This window comes from Dipodomys merriami, unplaced genomic scaffold (genome assembly GCF_024711535.1).
Source record: "Dipodomys merriami isolate MVZ:Mamm:240054 unplaced genomic scaffold, mDipMer1.0.p SCAF_1, whole genome shotgun sequence".
Classification (NCBI taxonomy): domain Eukaryota; kingdom Metazoa; phylum Chordata; class Mammalia; order Rodentia; family Heteromyidae; genus Dipodomys; species Dipodomys merriami.
Genome location: NW_027202270.1, coordinates 135,813,620 through 135,830,210, shown reverse-complemented (window position 1 = coordinate 135,830,210; position 16,591 = coordinate 135,813,620). Strand labels below are relative to the sequence as shown.

General features: G+C 43.8%; 1 protein-coding gene across 3 annotated transcripts in view; it reads right to left on the bottom strand.

Annotated features, from left to right (window-relative positions):
• Positions 1-16,591, bottom strand: part of LOC138807048 (coiled-coil domain-containing protein 170-like) — a 33,404-nt gene that overhangs the window by 724 nt on the left and 16,089 nt on the right. For all 3 annotated transcript variants that reach the window (XM_069992661.1, XM_069992713.1, XM_069992765.1), the window contains 4 exons: positions 12,075-12,389; positions 9,423-9,641; positions 5,930-6,136; positions 3,536-3,754 (listed from right to left, as the gene is read on the bottom strand). In XM_069992661.1, the coding sequence (XP_069848762.1) occupies positions 3,536-3,754; positions 5,930-6,136; positions 9,423-9,641; positions 12,075-12,389 (960 nt within the window). The remainder of the gene's footprint in view (positions 1-3,535; positions 3,755-5,929; positions 6,137-9,422; positions 9,642-12,074; positions 12,390-16,591) is intronic.

Below are 16,591 nucleotides of genomic sequence, written 5' to 3'. Positions count from 1 at the left end.
TGCTCAGGCTGGCTTTGAACCTTGATCCTCAGATCTCAGCCTCCTGAGTAGGTGGGATTACAGGCATGAGCCACTGGCACCCAGCTTTATTCTTATGAACTCTTTTATGCCAGTACTGGGGCTTGAATTCAGGGGCTTACTCAAGACTCTACCACTTGAACCACATTTCCAGCCCAGTTTTTTATTCCTGGTTAATTGGAGATAAGAATCTCAAATTTTTGTACATGTGCCTATAATCCTAGCCACTCAGGAGGCTGAGATCTGAGGATCACAGTTCAAAGCCAGCCTGGGCAGGAAAGTCCATGAGACTCTTATCTCCAGTTAACCACCAGAAAACTAAAGTGGCACTGTGGCTCAAGTGGTATGAGCTCACATTGAGCTGAATAGCTCAGGGACAGCACCCAGGCCCAGAGTTCAAGACCCATGACGGACAAAAAAAAAAAAAAAAACAACTCTCAAATTTTTCTGCCTGATTGGGCTTTGAACCATGATCCTCAGATCTCAGCTCCCTCAGCAGCTAGGATTACAGATGTGACCCACCAGTACCCTGGCTACTGGGGTTTTGAACTCAGGACCTCACATTTGCTAAGACAAGTGCTTTATCAGTTGAGCTGTGCCCCCAGCCCTTTTTGCTTTTAGTTATTTTTTTCCTAGCTCTCTGTGCTTTTGCCTGGGGCCAGATGCTGACCCACATCTTCCTCTTCTGCTCCTTCATAGTTGGGATTGTAGGCAGGAACCATCAAGTCTGGCTAGTTTTTTCAGATAGTCTTGCTAACTCCCCCGCCCCCCATGCTTGATAGCCCTGAGTTATAATCCTTCTATATCTACTTCATAAGCAGCAAAGATTATAGTTTGTACAACCAACCACTCAAAACATTTCTCTACTAAATACATTGTATATTCAAGTGCATTTTATCTTTTCTTTTCAGAAAGTGTGTTTCTATAATCCAAGCTTTCTTCAAACTTGTGATTCTCCTCCTCTTGCTTCAGCTTGCTTACAGACTTGCTGAGACTGGGTGCTAGGAAGGATTACAGGTATGTGCCACCATGCAGGGTTCAAATGCTATTTTTGTTTTTTTGGCTGGTCATGGGGCTTGAACTCTGGGCTTAGGTGCTGTTCCTGTGCTCTTCAGCTCAAGTCCAGCGCTCTACCGCTTGAGCCACAGCACCACTTCCAGTTTTCTAGTGTTTTATTGGAGATAAGAGTCTCATAGACTTTCCCGCCCAGGCTGGCTTTGAACCTAGATCCTCAGGTCTCAGCCTCCTGAGTAGCTAGGATTACAGGTGTGAGCCACCGGGTGCCCGGCTTCAAATGCTATTCTTAAGAAAATGACTTGCTTTATCACAATAATTCTTTAAAATTTCATTTGCATTTTAATAATTTTTCTTATGTTTTGTCACCTAAACCTAATTATAACATTGCTTAATATTTTCCAGCCACTAAGCAATTACCTTGTATATGTGTATTGTGTGTGTGTATACACGTCTGTGCGCACATGTGCACACAGTACTAGGGTTTGAACTTAGGACCTTGGCAAGGTCCCTTTGCTTTTTTCTCAAGGCTGGCAACTCTACCACTTGACCACTTGAGCCATGGTTCTACTTCTGGCTTTTAATTGCTGGTTAATTGGAGTAAGAGTGTGAGTATCTATGACTATAGAAATGCCACTGGCGCCTGGCTATCTTTTTTTGTTTGTTTAAATGGGATATCACTATGTTGCTAAGGCTCTTCTTCAACTTCCAACTTCTGTTCTTAGGTGGTCTTCCTATCTCAGACTCCCAAGGTGTTGGATTTACATATGACACAAAGCTCAGTGGCTAAGACTTGTCTCTTTGAATTTATGCTTTGTTTTATAACAATGACTATCCAGAGATACTTATTAAAGTCATACTGATCAACTGGTGCTGGTGGCTCAGGCCTGTACTGCAGAGGTTGAGATTTGAGAATCAAGGTTCAAAACCAGCCCAGGCAGAAAAGTCCAGGAGACTCTCATTTCCAATGAACCACCAAAAAGCTGGAAGTTGAGCTGTGGTTCAAGTGGCAGAACACCAGCCTTGGGTAAAAAAAAATTAAGCAAGAGCAGGAGATCCTAAGCTCAAGTTCTATAGTACTGGCACAATAAATAAGTAACATATGTAGAGAATATCTCAACCTTCGATTTGCATAGGAGTGGGGGAAATAAATATCCTAATGCTGTACAGACAGCTGTAGGGAAGAGTGTGTCCTGCATCCTCTTGTCTGGAACACAGACCACTTCACAGCCAGGTATGGTGGCTCATGCCCATAACCCTAGCTACTCAGGAGGCTGAGATCTGAAGATCATGGTTCAAAGCCAGCCCAGGCAGGAAAGTCTGTGAAACTCTTATCTCCAGTAAACTACCAGAAAACCAGACGTGGCCTGGTGGCTCAAGTGGTAGCTCCTCTTGAACTGAAGAGCTGAAGGACAGGGCCCAGGCCAGAGTTCAAGCCCATGACTGACACCCCCTCCAACCCCCCCCAAAAAAAAAACAGTTCACAAGTGGAGAAATACTGTGAACAGTCTGAGAAGGGGCAGATCAGAATGCTGGCAAGTGGAAAAGAACAAGAAAGAAGCTTCGAAGCATAGAGACCAGAGACGGCAGTTCCTGAGGGCAAGGTTTCTGAGGGGAGGTTGCAGAGTACTTGGGATTTGAGGTGTTCCTTAGAGGCTTGGGAGTAAGGGAAAGGGAAATGGCAAACCATGGGAATTAAGGGACTTGAACAAACAGGAGAGAATTGCAGAATCAGACATCACCCATCCTTTCCTCCAAAGGAAAAGGCTCTTTGAGACTTTAGAAGCTGCCTTCACTGTGCCAACAGAAGGGGGCAATATTGGGTAAAGAAACCTAGTAAGTAAACCCAGCCTTCACCTGAAGGTTAAGACAACTAAAAGGATTTCCTGCACTGCTGGGAAATGGAAGAAGAGGAAAGAGGAAGAAGTGGGGAGGGAGAGGAAGAGGGAGGAGGGGAAGGACATTTGCTTTTTAAGTACAGGGAAAACCTAAGCATGTTTAGAAGCACTGTCCTATTTTAGAATGTGACAGAAAATAACCACACACAGGATTTTTCTCAAAGCTTGTATTCTTTCACAAAACCTTACCCTACTGATTAGTCAGTCAGAGGATATGCATAGAAACCTAAGCTAAACTAAAATCTCATCTTTAGCCAGTAAGGAATCACAGCGGAAAGCACTTGACCTAAACTTGTCTAGTAAAGCCCTTTCCTTGAGATTCTCTCTCCTGGCACAGAAACCATAAAACTCTATAGTTGTCAGTGTCCGTGATTCATGTTCTACAGAGAAAATTAGCTTTCTCAGTCATGCATAAGCTGTGGCACATATGCCAAGAAGAAAGGTCCTTTGAGGGGCTAGATGCCCTTCCAAAGGGTAGGTAGTTTAACTTAGGTTGGATGCTATGAACCAAGAAATTCTCTAAATTTTTTCAGTTAGTTAATCTAAGTTGAGGTGAGTGTTTACCACTTCAGTTAATTTGATACAGAAATTACAAAAAAAAATACCTCTTGTTCTCGCCCTGATACTTCTTCAGGTGTACTGTTAGCTGCTGGGAGCTCAGGAGCCACCCCACACAGCAGCTGAGGGGTGCCCTCAGAGTCTGATTTCAACTCTTGCTCTGCAGAAACTAATGTTGCTTTCAAATTGTCTGCTGTCGTAGCTGGTTTCTCCTTTGTCATTTCAACTTTTGTTAACGATTGTCTGAGCTTTTCAATTGTTTTGTCCTGTGAGAGGGTAAAAGGTAGGTCAAAAGAAGACTGTGATTTGATCACTGATAAATAACAGATATAACTCATGCTTCCACCCACCCTACACCTTTAATTCTGAAAAGATATATTGAAATTGTTAAACTCCCACAGTTTCTGAATTAAGAACATGTTTGTACCCTCAGGTTCATTAATAACCAACATTTAATTAGCTTTTTTTTTTTTTTTTGGTGGGTCATGAGGCTTGAACTCCTGCCTGGGCACTGTCCCTGAGCTCTTTTTGCTCAAGGCTAGCACTCTGCCACTTTAAGCCACAACACCCCTTCTGGTTTTCTAGTGGTTGATTATTTGTTTTTGTTTTTGATTTTGGTCAGTTGTGGGGCCTGAACTCTGGGCCTGGGTGCTGTCCCTCAGCTCTTCAGCTCAAGGCTAGAGCTCTACCACTTGAGCCACAGCGCCACTTCTAGCTTTTTCTGCTTATGTGGTGTTGAGGAATGGAACCCAGGACCTCATGCATGCAAGGCAAGCACTCTACCACTGAGACACCTTCCCAGCCTCTCTGGTGGTTAATTAGAGATAAGAGTTTCACAGACTTTCCTGCTCAGTCTGACTTTAAACCATGATCCTAGGCTCTTAGGCTCCTGAATAGCTAGTATTACAGGTGTGAACCACAAGTGCCTGGCTTACTTAGCATTTTTGTCAACTTGGTTTGTGGGCTTTACACAGTTTCACATATATTGTATGTCCTCAAAGATCTTACAATTTGCCGGGTGCCAGTGGCTAACATCTGTAATCCTAGCTACTTAGGAGGCTGAGATTTGAGGATCACGGTTCAAAGCCAGCCCGGGCAGGAAAGTCTGTGAGACTCTTATCTCCAATAAACCACTAGAAAACCGGAAGTGGCACTGTGGCTGAAGTGGTTGAGCGCTTGCCTTGAGCTGAAGGGGACAGTGCCCAGGCCCAGAGTTCAAGCCCTATGACCAAAAAATAAATAAATAAATAAAAATCTTACAATTTACATTAGCCAAATACAGAAAGAGAGAAAACAATTGGTTCTAAAGAAATATTGTTAAGAAACTAGAATGCTGATAAATAATTTAGTGCATATTTGGTTGAAGGCTCAACTTACTTTTGAAATAAACAACCAAAGCTACAAGTTCCAAAGAGGAATTTTTAAAAAGACAAGACCTTTTTCTTTTTCTACCGGTACTGGGGCTTGAACTCAGGGCCTCTTTCTGAGCTCTTCCTTAGCTTATTTTCTCAAGGTTGGTACTCTACCACTTGAACCACACAAGTACCCAGTACCCAGTTTGCAGAATCATTTTTTTTTTTTTTTGGTTGGTCATGGCGCTTGAACTCTGGGCTTGGGCACTGTCCCTGAGCTCTTAGTCTCAAGGCCAGCACTCTACCCATTGAGCTACAATGCCACTTCCAGTTTTCTAGTGGTTGATTGGAGATAAGTCTCACAGACTTTCCTGCCTAGGCTGGCTTTGAACACGATCCTCAGATCTCAGCCTCCTGAGTAGCTAGGATTACAGGCATGAGCCACCAACGCCCAGCTTATTTTAATTTTTTTAAACTCATGTAGAGCCGGGTGCTCACACCTGTAGCCCTAGCTACTCAGGTTTAGGTCTACATTTCCTGGTTCAAAGCTAGCCTGGGCAGGAAAAGTCCAATTAACCAACAAAAAGCTGGAAGTAGATTTGTGGCTCAAGTGATAGAGCACTAGTCGAGTAAAAAAGCTCAGGGACAGCTACCAGGCCCTGTGTTAAAATCTCAGAACCAGTGCATGTACGCACGCACACACACGCACACACACACACACACACACACGCACAAAGTTCATGTATAGCTGGACACTGACAGAGGCTCAAACCTATAGTCCTAGCTATTTCAGGAGTCTGAGACCTGGCCCAAAGCCAACCAACCCCAGGCAGGAAAGTCTATGAGACTCCTCGCTCCAATTAACCACTAAAAAGCTGGAAGATCTGTGTAACTTAAGTGGTAGAGCACTAAACTTGGGCAGAAAAAGCTAAGAGCTAGTGTCCGGTTCCTGAGTTCTAACCCTAGTACCACACCAAATACATACATACATACATACATACATACATACAAACTTATTTAGAGATGCACCTAAAATAGGCATGGGCCAAAGCTTAAGTGGATTTTGGAAGTCTTACTTCTTTTACTTACTTTAAGGACATTTACTCTTGTCAGTTGAGTTTTCATATTTTTATTTGACAATTTCAAATCACTGAGCTGTTTCTGAAGTTTCTGAATTTTCTCCTCCATTCTTGGCACTGTATCCATCTGCAAATTCTGCCGAATATCCAATAACATCTCTAACTCTTTTAACTGCTTATGCTCATTTATCTGTGAGTTTTGAGTCTTGAGATTTTCCTTTATAGAAATTAAAAGTATTGGGGAAAAATGTGCTTTAAATTGTTGTACTAGGGCTGGGAAGTTGTCTTAGTGGTAGAGTGCTTGCCTCGCATGCATGAGGCCCTGGGTTTGATTCCTCAGCACCACATAAGCAGAGAAAAGCTGGAAGTAGAACTGTGGTTCAAGTGGTAGAAGGCTTGCCTTGAGCTGAAGAGCTGAGGGACAGCGCCCAGGCCCAGAGTTCAGCCCCCATAACCGACAAAAAAAAAAGAAATTGTTGTACTATACCCCCATAATACCACATCTATTCTAGACTAATGAAGTGCAGATTTAATAAATACCTAAATAGAATATTTTCACCACAAATGAATATTAAAATAATAAAAATATAACAATAAAAAAAGACAAATTAGTGGTATAAATTTTATAAATACTAAACAATAACAAATCATTTCATCTTTTCTACAATGTATTATAAAGAAATAAGTATATTTGTTGTTGTTGTTGTTAGTCATGGGGCTTGAATCTAGGCCTGGGTGCTGTCACTCAGCTCTTCAGCTCAAGGCTAGCGCTCGACCACGTGAGCCACAGTGCCACTCCCGGCTTTTTCTGCTTATGTGGTGCTGAGGAATCAAACCCAGGGCGCTTCATACATGCAAGGCAAGAACTCTACCACTAATCTACCTTCCCAGCCCTGAACACAGATAGTCTTTAGACCATTATTCATAATATGCAAAAGGCAATATAAATGTCAAAAAATAAATTTTTTATGATAAATAAGCATTCACCAGAGATTATATCAAAAATATATATTATGAGAAAACAGCAAAAAAGCTCAGAAGCAGTGCGCAAGCCTTGAGTTCAAGCACCAGAACTGGCATACACACAACAAAGAGTAATGTGTTAAGGAAGAGGAATAAGAAGACCACCATTTTTTTCATTGCAACCTGGAAATTAAAGAATTAGTGTCTTCAAATCTCTGTGTGAAAATAAAGTCTACACCTAACCATCAACTGAATATGAAGATAATAAATATCTCTCATTTATACAAGGACTCAAAGAAAAATATCTATCCAAGACATAATTTCTTAGGAAGCTATTGGAGGATGTGTTCCAGCAAAATAAGAAAGTTAAAGAGAGAGAGAGAGAGAGAGAGAGAGAGAGAGAGAGAGAGAGAGAGAGAGAGCGTGCTCCAGGTATCAGCGGCTCAAGCCTGTAATCCTAGCTACTCAGGAGGCCTCAGCCTCCTGATCCAAGGATCACAGTTCAAAGCCAGCCTGGGCAGGAAAGTCCATGAGACTCTTATCTCCAATAAGCCACTAGAAAACTGGAAATGGCACAGTGGCTCAAATGGTAGACTGCTCGCTTTGAGCTGAAGAGTTTAGGGACAACGTTCAGGCCCAGAGTTCAAGCCCCGAGACTAAAAAAAAAAAAAAAGAGGAAGACATAAGATTGCAAAAATAGTGAATTCTAACCCAGATTGAAGAAATGAAAAACTTTGGGAGAGAAAAATAAATGTCAAAATTTTATAGAGAATTACCTGATATAATATTCAAATGAAAAAATCTTAAAATGAATATTAAAAGTATAGTGAAGTAAGTGTTGAATATGGATTTCACTGAGAGATAACTATATTGGGAAGATTAAAGTGAAGATGAGTGGGAACATGATGCTAAACAGGAAATGAACAGGTAATATCTAGAATTGAGCCTAGGATCCCACTTAAGACCTTCCCTGGAGGAGACGTACCTACTGGGTAGAGGCCTAGTTTAGGACCTTAGGGAAAGAGATGGAAATGCCAGAGAAACAAAACATAATGAGAATTTCACTTGCCTCTTCACCAAACCTCAAGCAATGAAATTAATCTAATACATTTAATGCCACGGGTAGGGAAACAGAATCTCCTGAAGATAAATTGTATTGCAACTGACACATTTCATCAGATTTTTGGGGGCAACTTTTTCCTTATCAATGCAGGAGATCAGGAAGCAAAAAATGAAAGAGTATATACAAAAGTTTATATAAGCCAGGTGCCAGTAGCTCATGCATGTAATTTTAGCTACTCAGGAGGCTGAGATCTGAGGATCACAGTTCAAAGCCAGCCCGGGCAGGAAAGTCCATGAGACTTTTATCTCCCATAAACCACTTAGAAAACCAGAAGTGGCACTGTGGCTCAAGTGATAGAACACTTGCCTTGAGCTGAAGAGCTCAAGGACAGCGCCCAGGCCCAGAGTTCAAGCCCTATGACCAACCTCCCCCCCAAAAAAGTTTATATAGTAATTACTCAGGAATATCATCAATGGTCTCACTGTTGCAGTCAGACTGCCTGAAAGTCTCCCACTACAGAGCCATTCCTTTCAGTTCATTTCTTTCTAATCTTCACACTTGGGAGTGTGAAGCAGGAAAATCTAAAGTTTGAGACCAGCCTGAGCTATCTTGCCAAATCCTCTCTTAAAAACAAAACCAACAGGGCTGGGAATGTGGCTTAGTGGTAGAGTGCTTGCCTTGCATGCATGAAGCCCTGGGTTTGATTCCTCAGTACCACATACACAGACAACCCAGAAGTGGCGCTGTGGCTCAAGTGGTAGGGTGCTAGCCTTGAGCTGAAGAGCTGAGGGACAGCACCCAGGCTGTTTAAGCTCCACAATTGGCAAAAAAACAAACAAACAAAAAACAGACCCCCAAATCTACGAAAAATAAGATCTCACCAACAGATGCTCTCCTAATAAATATAAATTATGCTGCTGGGGGCTGGTGGCTCATGCCTGTAATCCTAGCTATTCAGGAGGCTGAGATCTGAGAATTGCAGTTCAAAGCCAGCCTGGGCAGGAAAGTCTGTGAGACTCATCTCCAATAAACCAGCAGAAAACCAGAAGTGGCGCTGTGGCTCAAGCGGTAGAGCCTTGAGCTGAAGAGGTGAGGGACAGCACCCAGGCCCAGAGTTCAAGCTCCACAACCAACAAAAATAAATAAATAAATAAATAAAAACACAGGATCTGTAGCAAATCCTTTCTATTAATTAAGCAAAACAGGGTCTGGGGAAGGTGGCTGAGTGGTAGAGAGCTTGCCTTGCATGTATAAGGCTCTGGGTTCGATTCCCCAGCACCACATACACAGAAAAAGATGGAAGTGGGCACTGTGGCTCAAGTGGTAGAGCACTCACCTTGAGCTGAAGAGCTGAGGGACAGTAACCAGGCCCAGAGTAAAAGCTCTACAACCAACAAAAAAGAAAGAAAAAGGAAAACATAGGCAGTATAAACGACATAAAGCATAAAATCATTTTTATACTCAAAGAAATGCTTACATTTGAGGAAATTCTTGCTTTCTTCCCATCCAAGTCTAAGCTCCATTGAGAAAAGTCATTGAGAGCTGTGTTTCCTTCCTGATATTGTAAGGGCCTTTTGTGATCTTTATCATTTTCTTCCATTGCTAGGGATTGCTCAGCTGATTCTTCATAAACATGCTGCAGCTTCTCTACACGTTTACTGAGTGTCTGAATTTCCCGATGCAGGTCTTCTGTTCTCTGTAAGAATAAGTACAAAAGCTTCCTGATGCACTATGCTTTCTGCATCACTTAACCAATGCGCAAATTTGTATTTATACTGACATCATGCTGACAATAAGTTACTGAAATTGGTGAGGAGGAAAAACTTTTTTTTTTTTTTTTTTTTTTGGGTCCGGTCATGGGGCCTGAACTCTGGGCCTGGGCACTGTCCCTCAGCTCTTCAGCTCAAGGCTAGCGCTCTACCACTTGAGCCACAGCGTCACTTCCGGCTTTTCTTCTTATGTGGTGCTGAGGAATCGAACTCAGGGCCTTGAGCATGCAAGGCAAGTGCTCTACCACTGAGCCACCTTCCCAGCCCAAGGAAAAACTTTTTAAGAGATTTGACTTTTTTTTTAATTCTTTTTTTTGGTCCGGTCGTGGGGCCTGGCACTGTCCCTCAGCTCTTCAGCTCAAGGATAGCGTGCTATCACTTGAACCAAAGCACCACTTCCGGCTTTTTTTTTTTTCCTGCTTATGTGGTGCTGAGGAATTAAACCCAGGGCCTCATGCATGCAAGGCAAGCACTCTACCACTGAGCCACCTTCCCAGCCCATAAGAGATTTGACATTTTTAGACGCCGGGCGCTGGTGGCTCACGCCTGTAATCCTAGCTACTCAGGAGGCTGAGATCTGAGGATCGCGGTTCAAAGCCAGCCCGGGCAGGAGAGACTGTGAGACTCCTATCTCCAATAAACCACCAGAAAACCGGAAGTGGCGCTGTAGCTCAAGTGGTAGAGCGCTCGCCTTGAGCTGAAGAGCTGAGGGACAGCGCCCAGGCCCAGAGTTCAAGCTCCACGACCGACAAAAAAAAAAAAAAAAAGAGATTTGACATTTTTAGTAGATTAAGACACTGGTAGCCCATGCCTACATTTCCAGCTACTCAGGGAGGCTGAGATCTGAGGGTTATGACTCAAAGCCAGTTTGGGCAAGAAAGCCTATGAGACTCTTTTTCTCCAATTAACCAGCAAAGAGCCAGGAGTGGAAGTATGGCTCAAGTGGTAGAGCACCAGCCTTGAGGGAAAAAGCAAAGGGACTGTGCACTGGCCCTGGGTACAAGCCCTAGTCTGGCACAATTTTAATTTTGGGGGGGGGGGTCTGGTCGAGGGCCTGAACTCTGGGTCTGGGCGCTGTCCCTCAGCTCTTCAGCTCAAGGCTAGCACTCTACCACTTGAGCCACAGCGCCACTTCCGGCTTTTTCTGCTTATGTGGTGCTGAGGAATCGAACCCAGGGCCTCATGCATGCAAGGCAAGCACTTTACCACTGAGCCACCTTCTCAGCCCTGGCACAATTTTTAAAAGAAAAGAAAAGAAATAGAAAGCTATGAAATACAAGAATAAGATATATTAGTACTGAAAAATTATTTTTTTAATGTTCAGATAAAACCTTGGACATGCTAGACAAGCACTTTACTCCTGAGCTACATCACGAGCATTGACAGTTTGTTTTTGTTTCACTGCATTCAATGACTCTACCAGTATATATATATGGGAGAGAGGGAATTGTTTGAGGCAGAGTCTCATTATGCAGCCCAGGCTAGCAAGAACTTTCCGGTGCTGGGATTATAGGAATATGCTACAACACAACATACATACATATATATATATATATATATATATATATATAGTCAGTCATGGGGGCTGAACTCTGGGCCTGGCACTGTCCCTCAGCTCTTCAGCTTAAGGCTAGCCCTCTACCACTTGAGCCACAGCTGCCACTTCTGGCTTTTTTCTGCTTCTGTGGTGCTGAGGAATCGAACCAGGGCCTCATGCATGTGAGGCAAGCACTCTACCACTGGGCCAACTTCCCAGCCCCACAACAAATATTTTTTAAGTTAATATATTGAATTATTCTCAACTGAACTAAGCAACTATGCAACTATGCTGTCAGGTAGTAACCATACCCCTTCACCTTATTTTAAAAATGAAACTGAGGCACAAGAGAGGGTGAGTAACCTGTCCAAGAGCACACAGCTGGCAAATCACAGAACTGGGATTCATTAATGGCAGGGCTCCATGCTAAATCTCCTCCAATATGATAAAGTCAACCTACCTATTCTCTTCCATCACTGTAGTAATGAAAGGATAACGAAAATCACAATTCACAACCACAAAGTTTACTGAGCTGGCACTTCTCAAAAGAATTGCATTGGATGGGCTGGGAAGGTGGCTCAGTGGTAGAACGCTTGCCTTGCATGTATGAGGCTCTGGGTTCAATTCCTCAGCACCACATAAGCAAAAAGAAAAAAGCCGGAAGTGGTGCTGTGGCTCAAGTGGTAGAGTGCTAGCCTTGAGCTGAAGTGCTGAGGGACAGCACCCAGGCCCAGAGTTCAGGCCCCACAACCAGACCCCCCCCAAAAAAATAATAAATAAAAAGAACCGCATTGGAAAGAAAATTTCTCACAGCTATACTTACAGATTTCCATGACTGTTCACTTGCACCAATTTCCTGGATCCTCTCTTTCACAGCTTCCTCTGTGGCGGGTATGGGGCCAATGCTGTCACTCAGAAGAGTGGACAACTGGTCGAGGAAATTCTGATGTTGAGATTGCATGGGTTTAGATTCCCAGCTCCAGGAATATGGAGGTCTGTCTAACTCACATGCTTGGTTTTCCTCAAGCAGCAAATCCTGTGGACATGTTTCCCAGATTTTCTGTCCATCATTTAGTCCATCAGGGTAAAAACTGTTGTTGCTGTCAATATTGGTAGCCACGATGGCTTCACCCATATCCTAAATATACCAAAACACAGATTAAACTTTCTGTGTGTGTGTGTACATGTGCATGCACATGTGCGTGTATGCACGCTTATGTGTTTGAGTGGTACATGAGTTCATTTAGGGCCTGGTACTTGCTAAGCAGGTGCTTTACCAGATGTGGCACTGTGGCTTGCCTTGAGATGAAGAGCTGAGGGATAGCGCCCAAGCCCAGAGTTCAAGCCCCATGACTGACAAAACAAAACAAAAAAACAAAACAAAAACAAAGCAGGTGCTTTACCACATGAGCACCTACCACTCCATCTTCCTCTCCTACTTGAAACAATACAGTAGACATCTACTTTCCTTGTTTTGACCTAAATAATATAGCAATAGTTCAAAACTACTGGAGAAAGGACCCTCAGTAAGAAGAAAGAATGAGCAGGGTGCCAGTGGCTCATGCCTATAATCCTAGCTACTCAGGAGGCTGAGATCTGAGGATCACAGTTCAAAGCCAGCCCAGGCAGGAGACTATTATTGTTAGTGAAATGACTTTCCTTCCCATAGCTTAGTCCACTCCTTCCCCTCTCCGCAGCTTAGCATGCTCCCTTCCTAGGCAACACTAGGCCCATGTAGTAAAGGCAGTAAATAATCAGCCTCCAACCCCCATTACCTTGGGATAGCACTTCTCTGAGGCAGCTACCACCATAGAAGGCAACAAGAGCCCCTTAGAGTGACCTTCAGGTCTGGGCAGCTGCAGGGCCCCTTTTATCTATTATTTGGACAGCAGCCATAAATCTTAGTCTGCCATGATGAAGCACCTGGCCCTCAAATCCACACCAGGGTCTCTGCCTCCGAGCCTCTTCTAGCCCCTCCTAAACCTCCTAGGTTATATAGGTCACCTCCGACAATAGCTGGTGGCGCTGCTTCTCACTTCTCCCTTGTGAGAAGGGGTCTTGTAAGACCCTTTCCTGGCAATAAACCTTTCTTTGTTCTCTGTACCTGGATGTCTGGCAAAGTTTAATTTACCCTATCACTCATCTCCAATTAACCACTAGAAAACCGGCAGTGGCACTGCGGCTCAAAGTGGTAGAGCACTAGCCTTGAGCTGAAGAGCTGAGGGACAGTGCCCAGGCACAGAGTTCAAGCCCCATGACCGACAAAAAAATATGACAAAAAAGAAAGATAGAAAGAAAGAAAGAAAAAAAGAAAGAGGAAGGAAGAAAGAAAGCAAGAAGGAAGGAAAGAAAGAAAGAAGGAAAGAAAAAGAAAGAAAGAAAGAAAAGAAAGAAAGAAAGAAAAGAAAGAAAGAAAGAAAGAAAGAAAGAAAGAAAGAAAGAAAGAAAGAGAAAGAAGGTGAAGCTGGTTGACATTTGAGATTTGCCAAACCAAGCTTTGGCAAGAAAAGTCCATGAGACTCTTATCTTCAATTAAACAGGAAACAAAAATGTCTACGAGTGGAGCTGCAGCACCAGGCTTGAGCAGAAAAAGCTAAAGAAAAGTACCCAGGCCCTGAGTTCAAGCCCCTGTACTTGTATGCATGCATGTATGCACGCGCATGTGTGTACACACACACACACATACACATACACACAACTTAAAAGTCTCCTTTAAAAGAGTAAAAAGAAAGAATGAAAGCCAAATCTGGCAAAAGGAAGTAAAGAAAGGTCAGTCACCTGAGCTTTGAGTGGGGCTGTCCCACCTTACCCCCTGAAACCATTGTCTGAGGGTTAGATGGCCTGACCACAAGTGTATTCTCCCAGTTTGAGTCTTTAGCTTCCATTTTCTGGTTGGGGAGCAAGAAATGTCTCTCCTTTTTTATGTCTATCTTCTCCTGTTATACTAAAATACATCTTTACTAAGGACTGTCACGAGGTTTGTCTCCTTCAGAGACACCTGCAATGCTTTTCATGAGTGGATCTTAGGGATCCATGATTTGGTATGGAAGCTGGGAAGCCCTCATCTCAATACAGAGTGACAGTCTCCTCAACCTTTCCCAGTGCCCCTGTAATCAGCCTGCTTCAATTGTTAATGTTAGCATTATCCCTACCTCGGCTGGTCTCAGCTCCACCCAGACCTGAGCTCTTTCCTGACCTAGAGTTCCCACCATATAGCTGGTCACTCCCATTCTCCGCCCAAGCCTACGGCAGCACCGACCTTGCCAACTACCCCCAGAACTACTCATCTGGATAGGGACAGATGCCATTTTGCTCCTTCTCCCAGGGGAGATATAGCCCCTCTTATAAACCTTATAATAAATGTCCTCCTGTGCCTGCCTGCCTCCATGTGGTCCCCTGGCATGGCTGTGATGGATCCTAACAGTTAACAAGAAGAAAATGACAGAAATTGCTGGCCTTCTCCTCCAACTCCTCCTGCCCACAGAAGTCCAACTTTACACACTTCTCAAGGCCTTTTTGCTACCTTCCTGTCTCCAGATCTTCCTTACGCAGACTCCATGTATCTGAAAGTCTTCTAGTGTAAGCATTATGCCCTCCCTTTGGTCCTCCACTCTACCCAAACCAAGTGTTAAACAGGCTATGGTGCTGTAGCCCAAGAAAAGGTCTGTACATTTGTTAAAAGTTAAATGTTGTATATAAACCACTTTAAACAGGCTGCCCAGAGGCAATGGGCAGTAGTACTTAGAGTGCCAATCAGTTGTAGTTTAAAAACATCTACTGGGTTTTATTACAAAACTCTGGCAAGTAATTGTCAGTCAATTGTTAGCAAGTTATAGGGAACCTCTATCTCACTGATCTCCTTGTTGCTTTAATTGGAAATAAAAAGGGCTTTTGTGACAAAGACTCCTTTTGCCACAGTTCAAAGCCATCCTGGGCCCAAAGAATCCCTCTAAAACTCCATCTCCCAGCTAATCAGCAGACAGCCAGGCTGGAGGCATGACTTAAGACTCCCACCTCTAAGTATCCAGCCGAAGGCTGAAAGTGGCATTGTGACTCTAACCTCGAGCAGAAGTGCTCAGGACAGTGCCCAGGCCTTGTGTCCAAACCCGGTAAATGCCAACTGGGACAAGCTATCCCAGCAATGGATGCTGAACCCCCCCTAACCCCTCCCCCCCCAGGACAATGGAAAACCATGGAGAGGAGTAAGAGGAGATTGAGAAACCTAAGCAACTCCATTTTACTTAAGACCCCATCTCAGTTCTTCAACTTAACTAATGGCCCACTTTAGCCCCAATGCTAGGAATTTATGACAGAAAGCCATGCACAAACAATTCTTAGAGCCATAGATGGCGTCTGCTTAAGGCAGGTGTTTGCCCCTGAGTGACTTTGCCCCTGAGTGACCTAGGGCTAAGAGTTTCAGTTAAAACCATATAATGTTCTGACCATGTAATGTTCCGACCATATAATGTTCCAACCAACTGGTTCTTCAGAGCCCAGGGAAAAACATGCCATGCATACTGTTGGTCCAGGTGTGTGACTCATAACCATTTGTGGTCAAGCTATGGACCAAGGATATTTTTCATGTAGAGGTCAACCAATCATATTTGCCCACCTTAGCTTGCTCTAAATGTTAACCAATCATGTAATTTCTTATGTAAAACTTCCTTAAAGTTGTTTGTTCAATACTATAAAAACTGTGCTGATTCTATGCTCGGGGCCTCTTAGCGTCACCGGTTGCCCAGTGCACAGAGGACCAAGCTCCAGCTTGCAATAAACGACTCTTTGCTGTTTGCATTGATCATGGTCTCTGTTGGTCTGTGAGGAGGCATCCGAAAACGGGGTACTTCAGAGATGACATCCTAAATGGAGTCACTTTACAAAATTAATCAGAGCTGGGAGAGCAAGAGAAATAGTTGCTTGCCCACCTAATGTCCATACCTGTCTACCTTCTAACTGGACAGAAAGTTAACAGTCTTGCCTTTGTTACCTGCTATTTGTATTTACAGTAGCCTCTGAAAAGATCCTTCACAGCCATCCCAGGGGACCATGCAGAGGTAGGCAGGCACAGGAGAAAGATTATTACAAGGTTTATTAGAGGAGCCATATTTTCCCCAGAGAGGGAGCACATGGCACCCTCCACTATCTAGGTAGCAGCAGGATCTGGGGGTAGGAAGTCAGGTTGATGGGAGTCTGAGCGAAGAGAGAGAAGGGCCAACTGTACCGTGGGAACTCCAGGGCTGGGAGGAGCTCAGGTCTGGGTGGAACTGAGGACCCAAGGTGGGCACAATACTTACAGCCTCTGATGTACTCCCAACCAGTCCCCTACCCAGTTGCTGAAAG